This window comes from Agelaius tricolor, unplaced genomic scaffold (assembly GCF_023055355.1).
Source record: "Agelaius tricolor isolate 1412-34295 unplaced genomic scaffold, bAgeTri1.0.p SCAF_6, whole genome shotgun sequence".
NCBI classification, from domain to species: domain Eukaryota; kingdom Metazoa; phylum Chordata; class Aves; order Passeriformes; family Icteridae; genus Agelaius; species Agelaius tricolor.
Window position 1 is genome coordinate 33,709,526 of NW_027269266.1, and position 13,607 is coordinate 33,723,132.

Sequence of the window (13,607 nt, forward strand, 5' to 3'; positions counted from 1 at the left end):
CTAGACAAGGTGTGGAGATTTGTAGGGAAAGCAAAAGACAAGTCATACAGAGTTAAAAAAGATGTCTTACTCATGATATGTTTATCTCTTGTTTTGAATGTACATGTGTGCAATGTTCCCCACTGTTCTGAGTCTTATTTGATAATTCAGCTCTTAGCTCCCTTCCCCAAGTTTTGGTTAGATAATCAGTTTGTTCAAGCTTATATGGAGCAGTATTGGATCATTTTGTAATACTCTCTCTATGGAAATGGTGGAATTTTCACCCTCTGTGTAATTCCTTATCCATAAACAAGGTGTTCACTTCCAAACTGTTTTCTACACAGGAGTCCTGCAGTAGCTGGTGCAGTGGTGGCCATGGATCGACATTACTTCCAAAATACTGGAGCTTACGATTCTGACATGACCATGTGGGGAGCAGAAAACCTGGAACTATCCATTAGGGTAAGGACATTAATTAAAACATCAAGATGTGGTAACTATTGCAATTTTAAGGAACCTGAGTGAAAAAGGAAGAAGATATTTGTAAAAACAGTGCAGAACATGTTTGGTTATGCAGACTACAACCTTCCCTGCAGGAATCAATCCCCACGCTCCACAGCCTGTCAGGACTATACAAGAACATGCAGCTGCTGTGAGTTAGGAGCATTATGTCAGAAGAAGGAAGTTTTGCTGGCTATCACTATCTGCCTGAGGCCTGAGTCACTGCTTTTGGCACCCTCTGAAAGCTGCCTCTTCTATTCTGGCATGTTAACATGCACCAAAGGGAGAGTAGCTTTATTTCTTTGCCAGCCCGTAGTTTTAATAGCAAATTGTTTATATTAAATCCTTTGCATTGATTTTTGCTGAATACGGAGAGTAACTGATATTGAAAACCAATGAAAATTGCAGGCACAAAGGGGCATAGTGTTTTTATTGTCCCAGACAAGGGAAGCTGTGCACCCAGATCTCTCCACTACTCTGCACTGTTTGTGCACAGAAAAACATAAAAGCATAATAGCCATACTGGGTGAAATCAGAGGTCTCAATGCCCAGTATCTTCTCTGTGTCTGTGGGGAGCAATGTATGAAGAAGCACATAATAATGCTCCTGCTGTTTCTGGGATTTTCTGAAGCGGAGCCTAGAGTAAAAGAGCTTCTCCCTTTCAGATAGAAGTAATCTAAATAAGGTAATCTCTATTTGTGCTTTCACCTGTGTTTCAGACCTGGCTCTGTGGTGGCTCTGTAGAAATTATCCCATGCTCCCGAGTTGGGCACGTCTATCGAAATCACTTCCCCCGCGCTTTCTCCTATGAAGAGGCCATTGTGAGGAACAAAATCCGGATAGCAGAGACCTGGCTGGGCTCCTTTAAAGAGAACTTCTACAAGCATGATACAGTGGCTTTCTTAATCAGCAAGGTAAAAGCATCTCTAGTGGTTTGTTTTGGAGGTTTGTGTAGAGATAGGTGAAGGGAGAGGAATAGGAGTGGTGGTATCTGTATGCAGTCAGATGCAGGGGATAATCTTTTTATTAAACCTTCCAGTAGGTGAAAGGGCTGTCAGATCAAGGAGGAGAGAGAGAAACTTGTGCCTAAGTTCAGCTTTGTGCTGAAGTTATCAAATCTTATGGAGTAAAATCTCTTCTCCAAATGACTCCCCAACAAGCTGTGGTTTGTTTTGTCACTGATGGAGGGTTGTGATGCATCTGAAGGGGAAACCTGCAGCATTGTGTGCTCAAAGGATGTCCTAGAGGGTTCATTCTCAGTTTCTGGTTTTCCTCATAGGGTTCATGAGGATATTCAGTGTTAGTCACAGGCAAGTGGCAAATTATAGTCTCTCCTGGAAGGGAACATATCTGAGTGGTCTAGTGACAGTAAAGGTATGTTTTTTTTCCCTGAACTGACGCATCCAGAAGCAACTGAACCGAGAAAGTCAGATCTCAACATGCCACTATTTACAAGTTACCTTTTCATTAGAAGCAGGGTGTGGACATCTGACTAGACATTCCTCCAGGAATTTGGATTCCCAGCAGCCTGTAAGCTAGGACAGGCTTGCAGGCAGATGTGTGGTATAGCCCTGACAGGCACCTACAGTTGAACCATCTGCAGGTTACACACCATTCAATAACTACAGAATGGCCACACCTGTTTTTTAAGTACAATCTCCATGGCAGATCAGGGGTGGTCAAGGAACTGTATATCCCTTGTATTACAAACAAGTGGATGTTTGCTTACTGGGAGTCTTGCAGCTGTGGGGAATGTTGTTTGTGGAGTTAATGTTGTTAATAATGTTAATGTTGCTGCAGTTCTCAGGAATTCTCTGGCTCCGGTACCTTTTCTTGTAATCATATTCTTTCTACAAGGCAGTGGACAAACTTGTAAGCAGTTTTGAATGAAAGTGTACCATTTAACAATGTCAGGCTTTTAAGGAGAAAAAAAATCACTGAAAGCGTTTAGGCAGAGCATGAGTAAGTGCTGTGCAGTTTCCCATTCATATCTGCTCCTGTGTTTCATAGAATCAGAGAATGGTTTGGGTTGGAAGGGACCTTAAAGATCCTCTCATTCCCACTCCCCTGCCATGCACAAGTATACCATTCACTAGATCAGGTTGCTCAGGGCCCCATCCAGCATGGTCTTGAGCACTTCCAGGGATGGGGCATCTACAGCTTCTCTGGGCAACCTGTGCCAACGCCTCACCACCTTCTGAGTAAAGGATTTCTTCCCAATAACTAATCTAGACCTGCTCTCTTTGAGTTTAAAACTACTGCTCTTTTGTAAGTCCTCTTTAGGTACTGGGAGGCTGCTCTAAATTCTCCCTGAAGCCCTCACTTCTATTCAGTTTCATCCAGTCATCCCCAGCTTGCTCTTCCCTTGTAGGAGGAGGAATTTCCTTCCCCTTTCCCACTCACTCAGAGGATCAGGGTCTTGAGAGAATGGAGAGCCTGACTGCCAGCAAAGACTAAGGAATACAACTCAGCCTTCTCCGTATCAGTCGCCACCAGTTCACTCTTCTTGGTTATCAGCAGGAAGGGGGGGCTACACTCACCTGGTCCTTTCTTTTCTGACCTATGTACTTATAGAATTAATCCCTTCTTGTGATTCTTTGTGTCCCTTGCCAAGTCCTGTTCCAGCTTTGCTTTGGCTTTCCTGTCCCCACCCTGACACATTCAGACCAATATCCCTGTACCTTCCTCAGGTCACCTGTCCCTGCTTTCACTGTCTGTGCATTTCTTTCTTACTCCTCTGTTTGAGGAGCAGATCCTTGCTCAGCCATGTTAATTTATAGCCTGCCTTGCTCAATTTCCTACACACTAGGATAGAGAGTTCTTGCACTGCAGGAAAAGTGGCTTTAAAGAGCTGTCAACTCTGGTCAACACCTCTGCCCTTAAGGACAGTTTCTTAGGGCATCTTTTTCACCAGCTCCTTAAACAGCTGGAATCTTGCTCTTGCAAAGTTCAGGGTCTTAACTCTGCTCCTCACCAGGTTCACACTCCTTGAGATCACAAACTCAAGGCCTTGGTTGCTACAGCCAGGGCTGTCACCAATCCTGAAGGCTTTAATGAGCTCACCTGCACTGTGAGCACCAGTAATACCTGTCCTGCATGCCTCATTCATTCAGGGCTGACCATCACCCAAGAAAGCCAGATCCAGCAGGAGCTGCATTATAGTGGGGAGAGGAATAGGACTGTGTATCAGTGTGACTTCTCTCTTGCTGCCTAGCCTGACCTCCTTATGCTCACCAGTGGATCTGCCTCTTCATGAGCCAACTAATTGTAGAGTCTGGAACTATTGTGTTTCCTTTTTTACTCTTATTTTCACATATTTTTAAAAGATCCTCCCTCATTGTCTGTGTTGCAGGTTTGAACTTCACTGGCCAGGAGCTTGTCAATTGATTCACAAAGGTTTATAGCCACTAGACCAAGCTTTTTAAAATGGGCAGTGAGGTTTTTAAATCATTTAATAATTCCCTGAAGGCTTTTCTTGTCAGCTCAGAAGCAATTTTCTCTACTAAAAACTACAGTCACCAATGATACAGCTTGCTAGCTGTAAGCAGCATGACCTTTTGCCTGAGTTTATTCTAGCCAGAATACTTTTACTACTTCTGAGTATGATGCTCCCTCAAATGATCAATTTTATGATCTCTGTGTGCAGCGTACCGTAACATAAATGGCCCTTTTTGTGTGTTCCTTTCTTTCACAGCCGATGTTTTCAGGCTGTCAGTGCAGCGGGATGTTATTCAAAAGGCACAGGCAAGCAAGGACATTATTGCCACACAGCGGCAAAGGGCCCTGAGGGGATTTATTGCGCTGAGAGGGTGAGCAGAGCCACCTATGGGCCACTATAGAATTCTACGTGAGTCTTCATCACCACCATTGCTCACTGCAGAAAACAACCAGTGACCCCCATTTAGGTGGCTTTATAACTCTTCTTGGTTTATGGTCTGAATCACATCTTGCACAGAATGCCTGTGGTGTGAGCATTAAAGAGATGAATTAGGCTCTTCTCAGCTCTTTACTACTTCAGCCACCAGCTCTTTTGCTCCTTTTCTTGTGTGGTTTGCATATGGAATTTATAAGAACAGTTTCCTTTCAGGTTGGTTTATAGGGACAATGACTTTCTTTACCTTATTTACACCATTTATTCAGCATCAAATGCAGACTGTAACTAGTATGATAAAATGAGATTTACTGCCACTACCTTCCTCAGCCAGGGCAGGGTCTCATGAGGAACATGTCTTTTTAGGGGAAGCGTTTTACTTCTGTCTCTCCCTTTTCCAAGAAAACCTCTAGAGGACAGGTTTGTGTGGTGCAGAATTGCTAAGCTTTGTTGTTATGCTTATTGAATCTAAGAAATACACTGAAGTATGAGGCTCTCTTTAACATACTGCAACTGTTGAGCTTTGCCTGTGGAATTTACAAAGGCTGGCAAACCAATCCATATGGAATGATTGATCCTTGCCTTTAGAGACTGACACCTCACCTTGGATCACCAAGGCCCTTAATTTGTCAGTGTTTTCCATGCTGCAAAGTCCTTTTCTTTCTTTTTTATGGATACAGAGAAAAAGCTGATCTGGGAAAAAGTTATTTACGGGCAATTCTATGCTTACGTTGCCAATTTTAATTTTTGATGAAGAAATCCAGACCGGTTTCCTGGAATCCCATCCCAAACTGCATTTTTTAAAAAGTAGAAACATGAAGAGGGGAGATCTACTGCTGGGAAGAAAGAGGAGAGAAACTTTTAAGGGTTGTTTGATGTTTTTAATATTTGGGCACTGAGAGATTTAGAAAAGTGTTTCGTGTGGTTTTGAAACTGCAGAATTAGACACATAAATGCTTAGAGGTTTTGAGAACCCCGTTAGTCATCTTTAGTGCTGAATACACTCAAATATTCAGTCTGTCAGCCTTTGCAGTACAGATGCCTCTAGCTGCACCAAGGGTTGAAGGCACTTGTCTTTTTTCATAAAAGAATCGCTACCAGGAAAGTTGAGAGCTGATATTGTGTCTTTATAATTCAAGAAAATGGAGAAATCATAGGAAAGGTTTTATGTATTATAGCTGCAGAACACCTTTGTTCATTAGATTTAGTAACTGTCAGATAATAGACAGATAATAGGTGATAGACTATATTTTGGGTTAAATTCTGTCATCACTTATTCCCTCTGATCATAGAGGACTGACAGTAACTGGATAATTTGGGCTGTTAAAGGCCAGGAAATTGAGTTTTTATCAGCGGGAAAAATTCCATATTAAATGGCAATCTAATACAATCCCACTGAATTCCAGTGCAACAACTATCAAACTTGGTCCTGATTTTTAAAATAAAAATATGACAAAGACTGACTTATCTTAATAATAATTTTTAGAGGACATTTCACAATGTATGCTACTTCTGAAACACTTCTGTCTCGATGCCAGACTGTAGCTGTTTTAGCACAAAGTCTGAGGAAGGCTAAAGCTGGATCTCCCCCTTTGCATATGTCATAAGAGATACATTTAAATATCTGTAACATTCAGGATAGAAAAGGTGGTAGAAATAATTCCTGTGTTGTCATTTCCACTCCTAGCATCTCTAACACAAATACACCAATAACCTTGCTGCCCTTTCTCCATAAAGGCAGAAAAGCCAGACTGCAGCGAGCGCCTTCAGCTACAGAAGAGACTGGGCTGTAGAAATTTTCAGTGGTTTCTATCAAATGTGTACCCTGAACTCTCCCAGTCTGGAGACACACCAAGGTTCTCTGGCAAGGTAAGAGAAAACACACTATAAAGAATGATCTTCTTTTTTGCATTGTTCAAAGACTCCAGTGTCACTTCTGAGTACTCGGTCCAAACAGGCAATGCAACCAGGTGGGAGGAGAAAGAAAAAGACAAAGAGCTGGCCCAAATTCTCACATAAATGTTGAAAACCAGCCAGGAACTGAACCCAGAGTGTCTGACTCAGTTCAGTGTCACAGCTCAGAGGATCCTAACCTTAGGTTCTTCAGGTGCCATTAGTAAAGGAAAAGAACTGTGTTGCCTCATGCAGATGGCAGAAGTGACAGCAGCCAAGATATCTCTGTGCTGACCCATGTGCACAAAGAGAAAAAAAGGATTTCTTCAGTCCTGCACTTCCTAAAGGAGAGAAGTGATAGCAATAGCAGTTCCCTGGCTGACTGTGTACAGGACAGGGAATGTTGGGTTTTTTTAAATACAGAGTTGATAATTATAATTCATTGAATATGAATTTATTCCCAGCAGCCTTACTGGAAGGGAGTTTCCCCCAACAAGGCAACAAGGTCTACTAATTAATTCACACTCAGCTATCTTCAGCCAGATTTTACTGTGTCCTTTAACTATTTTGAGTGCTCTTTATTTTCAAAGTTAGCTTGAGAAAAGTGTAAGAACTGAGTTTGGATCACAGGAATTGTCACGTTTCTTTTCTTCAGGAATATCTTGTGTTTTTTCTGACTACAGTGTCCTGTTGAAGTGCAATTTTTCACTAGCATAAACATTTAGATACCTTTCTTTTAATTATCATAATAGTTAAACCCAAAAGTGGATCTCTCTAATTTAAACAAAACTCACTGGGTAACTGACCCTTGATGAAAGGGTCTGCCTTTTATATCACATTAGTTTGCAAGATCAATATGCAAGACCAAGTCTGAAAGAAAAGAAATACTGCCTGATTTATGAACAAAATCATATATCATAAAGGGATACAATCACAAAATGTTAGGTGAAGGATATTTTGTTTGTATCCAATTGTGATTTATTTCAGTATAAACCTTTACTTACAGCTTTACAATACTGGTGTTGGCTTCTGTGCAGATTACAGGCCTGGAAGAGCTACTGCAGAAGGGTCTATTGAGCTCTCCCCTTGCAGTGACAGTCCCACCCAGGTAATACTTTGAGTGTATAGGCACTGTGTCAGACCCAGGGAGCCATGCAGAAGACAGGCACCCCAACATGTAAGGGGCTGGGTTGACACTAAATATTCAAAATTAGCACGTGCTAAAGCAACAATGCCCACTCTTCCACAGCTAAGTGCCACTCAAAAAATGCCAATGTCCCCATGTGTCACTGAGGCAGATACCCACACTTTGCTCCAGAAGACAGAATTAAGCACTTATTTGTTTAGTATATTTGGTAGTGTCTGGGGAAGAGAAAGCTTGTGAGTAAAAAATACTTAACAATTCCAAAATATAGAGGGGGAGGAGGGGATTCTCCCTTAGTGACTTAATCTGAAGATTAATGCCTAAACTGCAATCTTAGGCAGGAAAAAATTCATTTACACTCCCTAGCTGGCATCGGTCTAGCTCAGGGTGAGCTGCAAGCACATTTCAAACTGCAGCATGTGAAGACACTGTCAGAAACACCCTTCTGTTCAAATATTTATGAAACTGGAAAATTTTATGACAGGGTGGGTTTATGTCACACATAATCATAGTTCACAAAGCCTTTCCTTGGGTAAATAGTTATGCCAGAATTAGCTAGCAGGGGGAACTGCTTGAAGGGTCAAGGCTGTTGGGTCTCTGTAACTCATGTTTGGATTGCATCTTAACAAACATGTACAGGAAATTGTCTTTAGAATTAGCCTTTAAAAATGAACTGGGATGTCCATCCATCATTGTTCAAACAAACCCTTCCTTTCCCAGCACTTTGAATATAACATGAAGGAAATCTTGCTTGGTTCTGCTCCACGGCTTTGCTTTGATGTCAGACATGGGAAGGTTATCCCTCAAAACTGTACAAAGGAGACAGACAACAGCAACCAGCACTGGGATGTCCAGGAGGTCAGTGGTGGCTCTGCCATGGGGGAAAGGCAGCTGATGGTAACTGTGGGATCACTGGGTGATTTCCAGATTTGTGTGTGAGGAAAAGATGAGGTACCTGAAAGGAAAATTCCACTTCTGTACTTTTTTAACCCAGAAAAAAATAGGATGTCTCAAGCCCACTAACGCTGTCAATGTAAAAAGCATTTGGTTTAGAAATACAACTACAGAAATCCTACCTAAAATCCTGTGTCTTTGTTTTACCTGTTTGTCTTACTGGCCTTATTGGAATAGAATCAGAATCAGTGCTTGTGAAAATAAGAGCAGGGCAAATCCTTTCCCATTTCTTTCAGATTGAGGAAGGGTTTGGAAATCCTGACCACTCCCAAATGAGAGCCCTTTGTGGAGCTTACAGTGGGAAACATTAAATTTTCTGCTGCATTGTAAGAGAAGAGCAAACTTCCTATTAGAGGAATTCACTGTTTTTCAGTGAACTTTACCCAGCAGAGCAGGAACTCCTCAACAAGACTGAAAAATGTCATGCTCTGAGACAGCCTGGGAAAATAGTAATTACTGTAGTTGTAGGGATCCAGCAATCCTCTAGAACAGCCCTACTGTAATTTGGTTTGATTCCTAAGGCAAGCACTGGTCCTTATGAAATGCTGTGGCCTGTAGTACTGAGGTGATGCTGATGACAATCTGTAGCCATAGGAAAAAAACAGTGGTGGAAGAGAATTCAGCCCCTACCACTCATGTTAGCTTCAAAAGGAACTATGAATATTTACCATGCTCTGGGCACACAGCTAAATCCAGTCATTGTGTTTGGAGCATTGCTTAAAAAATATTTGAACAACCAGTTATTACTGGTGATATATTGTATATAAATTTTCTGAAACATGGTCTAGCTTTTACTGGAAATCCCTTACTTTTCATTTGTTCTTTCTTTCCCTTCTTCTCTCATCTTGTAGAATGGAATGATTGTCCATGTCCTTTCTGGCAAATGCATAGAGGCAGCAAAGAGTGAAGATGAGAAGGACTTGTTTCTGTGTGCATGTAACAAGAACGCAAATCAGGTGTGGCAATTTAAGCGTTCCCATGGACTGCGTCAGAGGTGACTGGCAGGTCTCTGCAGAGGTCAAGTCTCCAAAGTTTAACATTACTTCTGCTTGGGATTTAAGATGCATTTCCTGCAAGGACAAGAAAGATGTTTGTGTTTGCTGTAGCATGCAGAGAAGTCAGGAATTTCTCTTGTTTAAAAGCCTGGCTCCTGGTTAACCCAGCTCTAGCTAAAACCCCTATTTATTCTGTGAAGCAGGGAATAGAGAGATTGTGAGAATCAATAAATTCTCAACTCTTCTATTGCAGAAGACACTTAAGTTTGCCCTTTGATGGAAACATGGAAAATTGGCTTCCAGACAGCTTCTCTTCAGTATATGCTGTGACTTCTCAGGATACAGGGAAAAAAGTGAGATTTTTGAAACTGTAAGAGGAAGCCAGCTAAACCAGGACAGGAGTTTAGCCTTGTTTTACAGTGCCCTCGACTCATATAAAACAAAGTAGTTTTGTATGTATGAAAGTAATAGATGTTTCCACTTGTAATGGCAAAAATTTTGTTTTCCAATTAACCTGAGCCAAATTTCTACTCTCTGTGAGATTACACAGAGCATAAATTAACACTTAATTAGGCACTAATTGCTCTAATTGACTTGGACTACTAACAGTCCTCAGTGTTTGGCACACCCTTCCTTAAATCCTTGTCCACAGTCTAATTTGGATGGGAGAATGAGACTAAAATATTAACAACTTTTTTGTTGTTGTTTTATTTATATTTAAGGACAACTCCTCAGGAAACTTCTGTGGTAGTAAGGAGGGTAACAACTTCTCTGCATATTTGCTAATAGAAAGAATCGGCGGCAACCATTTGCTCTTGTAAAGCCATGGGATGAGCTTACTATTATTATTATTATTATTACTATTATTATTATTATTATTACAGTAACAGAAGTGCTGGCTGAAAACAGCAAGTGAAGGGAAACAGCCAGTTTCAACACTGTCTGCCTAGGAAGAAAATACTGGTTTGCTTCCATTTGCTTGCAGCCTGAGTTAAGTCTTTCAAGCTGTCAGTTTTAGCCAAGAAGATTGTATAGATTCTTGCAGTCATGGGTCTTCAAGATGATCCTGAAAAGACCAAATTTTCTAAAGCTTCTTCTGTAGAGCCTGCATTGCTGCTGACCTGCTGTCTTTCAAAGGAGTGAATAAGAGATGAGGTTAAATAACAAGAATGATCTCACACAGTATGAACTTAGCCAAGTAAACTTCCACTTCAGTATCTTATTAGGGTACTTTCTTTTTTGAAGATAAAGTCAATGATGACACTTCCCAAGAGCCTGCTAAGAAAGAAGAACAAAGATTTGGGAGTCTTCCCACATCAACACCACATCTGATTAAAAGTATAGATCAATCATAATCCTATGTACATATTAAAGGGGAAGGGCATCTTTAATGAAACTCACTTAGGTTTTGCATTATTTTCAAGAGAAAGAAAATTGTAGGATTTTTTTAAATGCACAGCACATTGTTTAAACTTCAGAGAAAGGAAGGAGTAACAGATTATTCAGCTTAGAGCCTTTCAGTTGCCTGCTTTCAGTAAATCATAATAAATTGGTATTAAGCATATAAAATTGGTTACAACAGAGGACATGAAGAGTATTCTCTGTTGTGTTGTCCAAAACAACTCCCAGTGTCTAATTCTCTGCCTACTTTGAGTGCTAAAGATTCCACACTGTGTTCAGGCATCACTCCAATCATCTTGATTACCACTTATGCTTTCTTTGATAGCATCAGAATCTATTACTATTTCTGCTGTGTCATTTAAAATTTCCTGTGACATTCTGGAAAATGCTTTAATTTTTAGCTAAGATGATGATAGCAACCTCTTCCAGAACACAAGTGATACCTGACCATTGCCCAAACCTAGGGTGAGAAAAGAGAATTTTTTTAATTGCATAAATGCTGAGTAAAATGCTGTTTTAATGACATGTGATGCCTTTATTTTAAATTATGACTATGCCAGGTTTTTAAATTATGTATTATTTATTATATTTTGGACTCTACACTGGGAATACAATTCCTTCAGAATTTAGGTAAATGCTAAAAAATATGTATACAAATATGGTAATTGACCACAAGTGATATTTATCTCAAAGAAGAATGAAAAAATTTTTGGTTTAGAGAGGAAATGTTTGGAATTTCAGAGACATGGACATCTTCATTTATACTACTTTTTAACATAATGTTAAAAACCTAGAAAAGAAGGTTTGCTGTAGATATATGTACCATAGAAAAATATGTTACCTAATACCTCTTCACAAAATAAAAGTAAAATCTATGGTACAATACCATTTAGGAAATAATTGTTAATGCACTTGTTTCGCTTAGTAACAGAGTAAATGTGTGTTTGGTTTCCAAGGGAACTAAATTCCAGAGCATGAGCCAGAAGGGGACATGGATTGTGGAGCACACTTCCCTCTAATATAAACACAACTTAGTACACAAAAATTAAAAAAAAAAAAACAAAAAAAAAAAAAAAACAAAACAAAAACAAAACAAAACAAGGGAAAGCATCTATCCCTGCTTTTCCTACTCTCCTTCCCATATGGCTTTTTAGACTTTGCCCCTGTGGTTACATCCATCAGATAAACTCTTCTCCTTATGGAACTGGGCTCAACAAAGAGTGGTGGCTAAGCATGCTGGTATGTTTTCCTCATTTTTACCCATCTTTCATGCAATACTAGCACACAATGATTCTTTGAGCACCACAAAACATAGAATTACTTTCAGTTATCTATTTAGACATGGTCAACATTTCAGGTTCCACTAATTCCTGTGACGGGAGAGAAACATATGGACAAAATGTTTCATGCGAGGATGAAGCAGTTTAAACTTTGAAAGCTTCCAAAGACTCAGGCAAGAGCAAAAGAATTCCAGCATAACACAAATAAATACCTTATAATGTAACTCCACCTGTTTCTTTGAATTTCGCAATCCAGGCACAGTGCTTTGAGCCAAACCCACCCATGAAGCTGAGCTAAAAGGTCAGATTCCAGAACAGGTCACCTTTTGGTTGACAGCACTTACTAAACAACCTAGTTTATTCCTCTCCCAGCTCATGGAAAATGGAAGAAAATAAAGACTTGAAATGTTATTCAGAGTACTTTTAAAGCGAGCCCCAGTTGATGCAGTTGGGGTTGGCTGTAGGTTGGGCTTTGTTCTGTTAGGTGAGGTGCCATCACTGGCACAGAGAAACAATGGCAGCATTCCTCTCCATGTGTTAACCTGAAGTCTAAACGGGGACAGAAGGTTTATCAACCTTCATGCTAAATCCTGTAGCACAGAAATGTTGAGGGTATCTCTCAGTCCACGTGTAAGTGCTTCCAGGTGCTGCCTTGAAGATGTTCATTGAGCTGTAATACTGTCTCCTGATTGAAATGCAATAGCTTCCATTTCTGATATTCCCAGGAAAGAATGGAGCTACATTCAGGCATCCTAGACAAGAACAGTAACAGTCTTGGTTTCCATAACAGTTGGAAGGTGACATGTGAGTGAGAGCTTTCAGACTCTAACTTTGTATCTCATTTTATCTCAAGCAGTTTGATTCAAACTGCAAACATATTGGAAGAGAGTAAAAAAGGAGTGTCTTGCAAATAGGTAATATGTTTTTAAGCTCATGTTTTTAAGCTATGCAAACTGCACGTGTCTGCCCTGAATAAAGTGTATCAGTGCACAGAGAAACATATTTTATTTCCTTCATTGTGTTATGATTTGTTAATGCCTTGTTTTCCTCATGCTGCAGCAGAGCTGGTCTGCAAAAACCCAGTCAGAAAGCATCCAGTGGCAATACCCTCATTTAGCCATCACCTGACAGTCTTACAGAAATGTACAGGAGGGCTTGCCCCTGTCAGCATCTTAGAGGGGGTTTGATTTTGCAGACCTTTGCCATAATTTCCATTAGTTTCATTGGAAAGGTCTGAATAAGAACTCCAAACACAGAGTCCCTGGAAAGCGTGAACTCCAGCACACCCTTCAGGCAGCTCACAGCTGCTTATTCACCAGGTGCTTTGGAAGGATGTTTTGGAAAAACAATTGGGCTACGTTACTTGAGATAGAAGCCATAGTGGTTATTCTATCTTTATAGCTGCTAATTTTTAATTTTTTTTAATTAGCTATCATTCTTGGGGATGATTATGCTTTAAACACATGGAACAGGATTCACCTCTGTCAAATGGGGCCACCTGAACAGTAGTCACAACTGAGGCAGTTGTCTCAGTTTCTTCTACTGGTGAGCAGAGTACATTTCCAGAGGTAATCAATGGGAAGTATTTA

The 13,607-nt window shown here is 40.4% G+C and overlaps 1 protein-coding gene across 4 annotated transcripts in view; it reads left to right on the forward strand.

Annotated features, from left to right (window-relative positions):
• The window catches only part of GALNT15 (polypeptide N-acetylgalactosaminyltransferase 15), a 30,280-nt gene extending 17,260 nt beyond the window's left edge, over positions 1–13,020 (forward strand). For all 4 annotated transcript variants that reach the window (XM_071429291.1, XM_071429290.1, XM_071429288.1 and 1 more), the window contains 6 exons: positions 324–441; positions 1,200–1,394; positions 6,089–6,220; positions 7,251–7,352; positions 8,109–8,246; positions 9,194–13,020. In XM_071429291.1, coding sequence (XP_071285392.1) covers positions 324–441; positions 1,200–1,394; positions 6,089–6,220; positions 7,251–7,352; positions 8,109–8,246; positions 9,194–9,340 — 832 coding nt within the window. In that variant the 3' untranslated portion in view covers positions 9,341–13,020. The remainder of the gene's footprint in view (positions 1–323; positions 442–1,199; positions 1,395–6,088; positions 6,221–7,250; positions 7,353–8,108; positions 8,247–9,193) is intronic.
• The last annotated feature ends 587 nt before the right edge of the window (positions 13,021–13,607 follow it).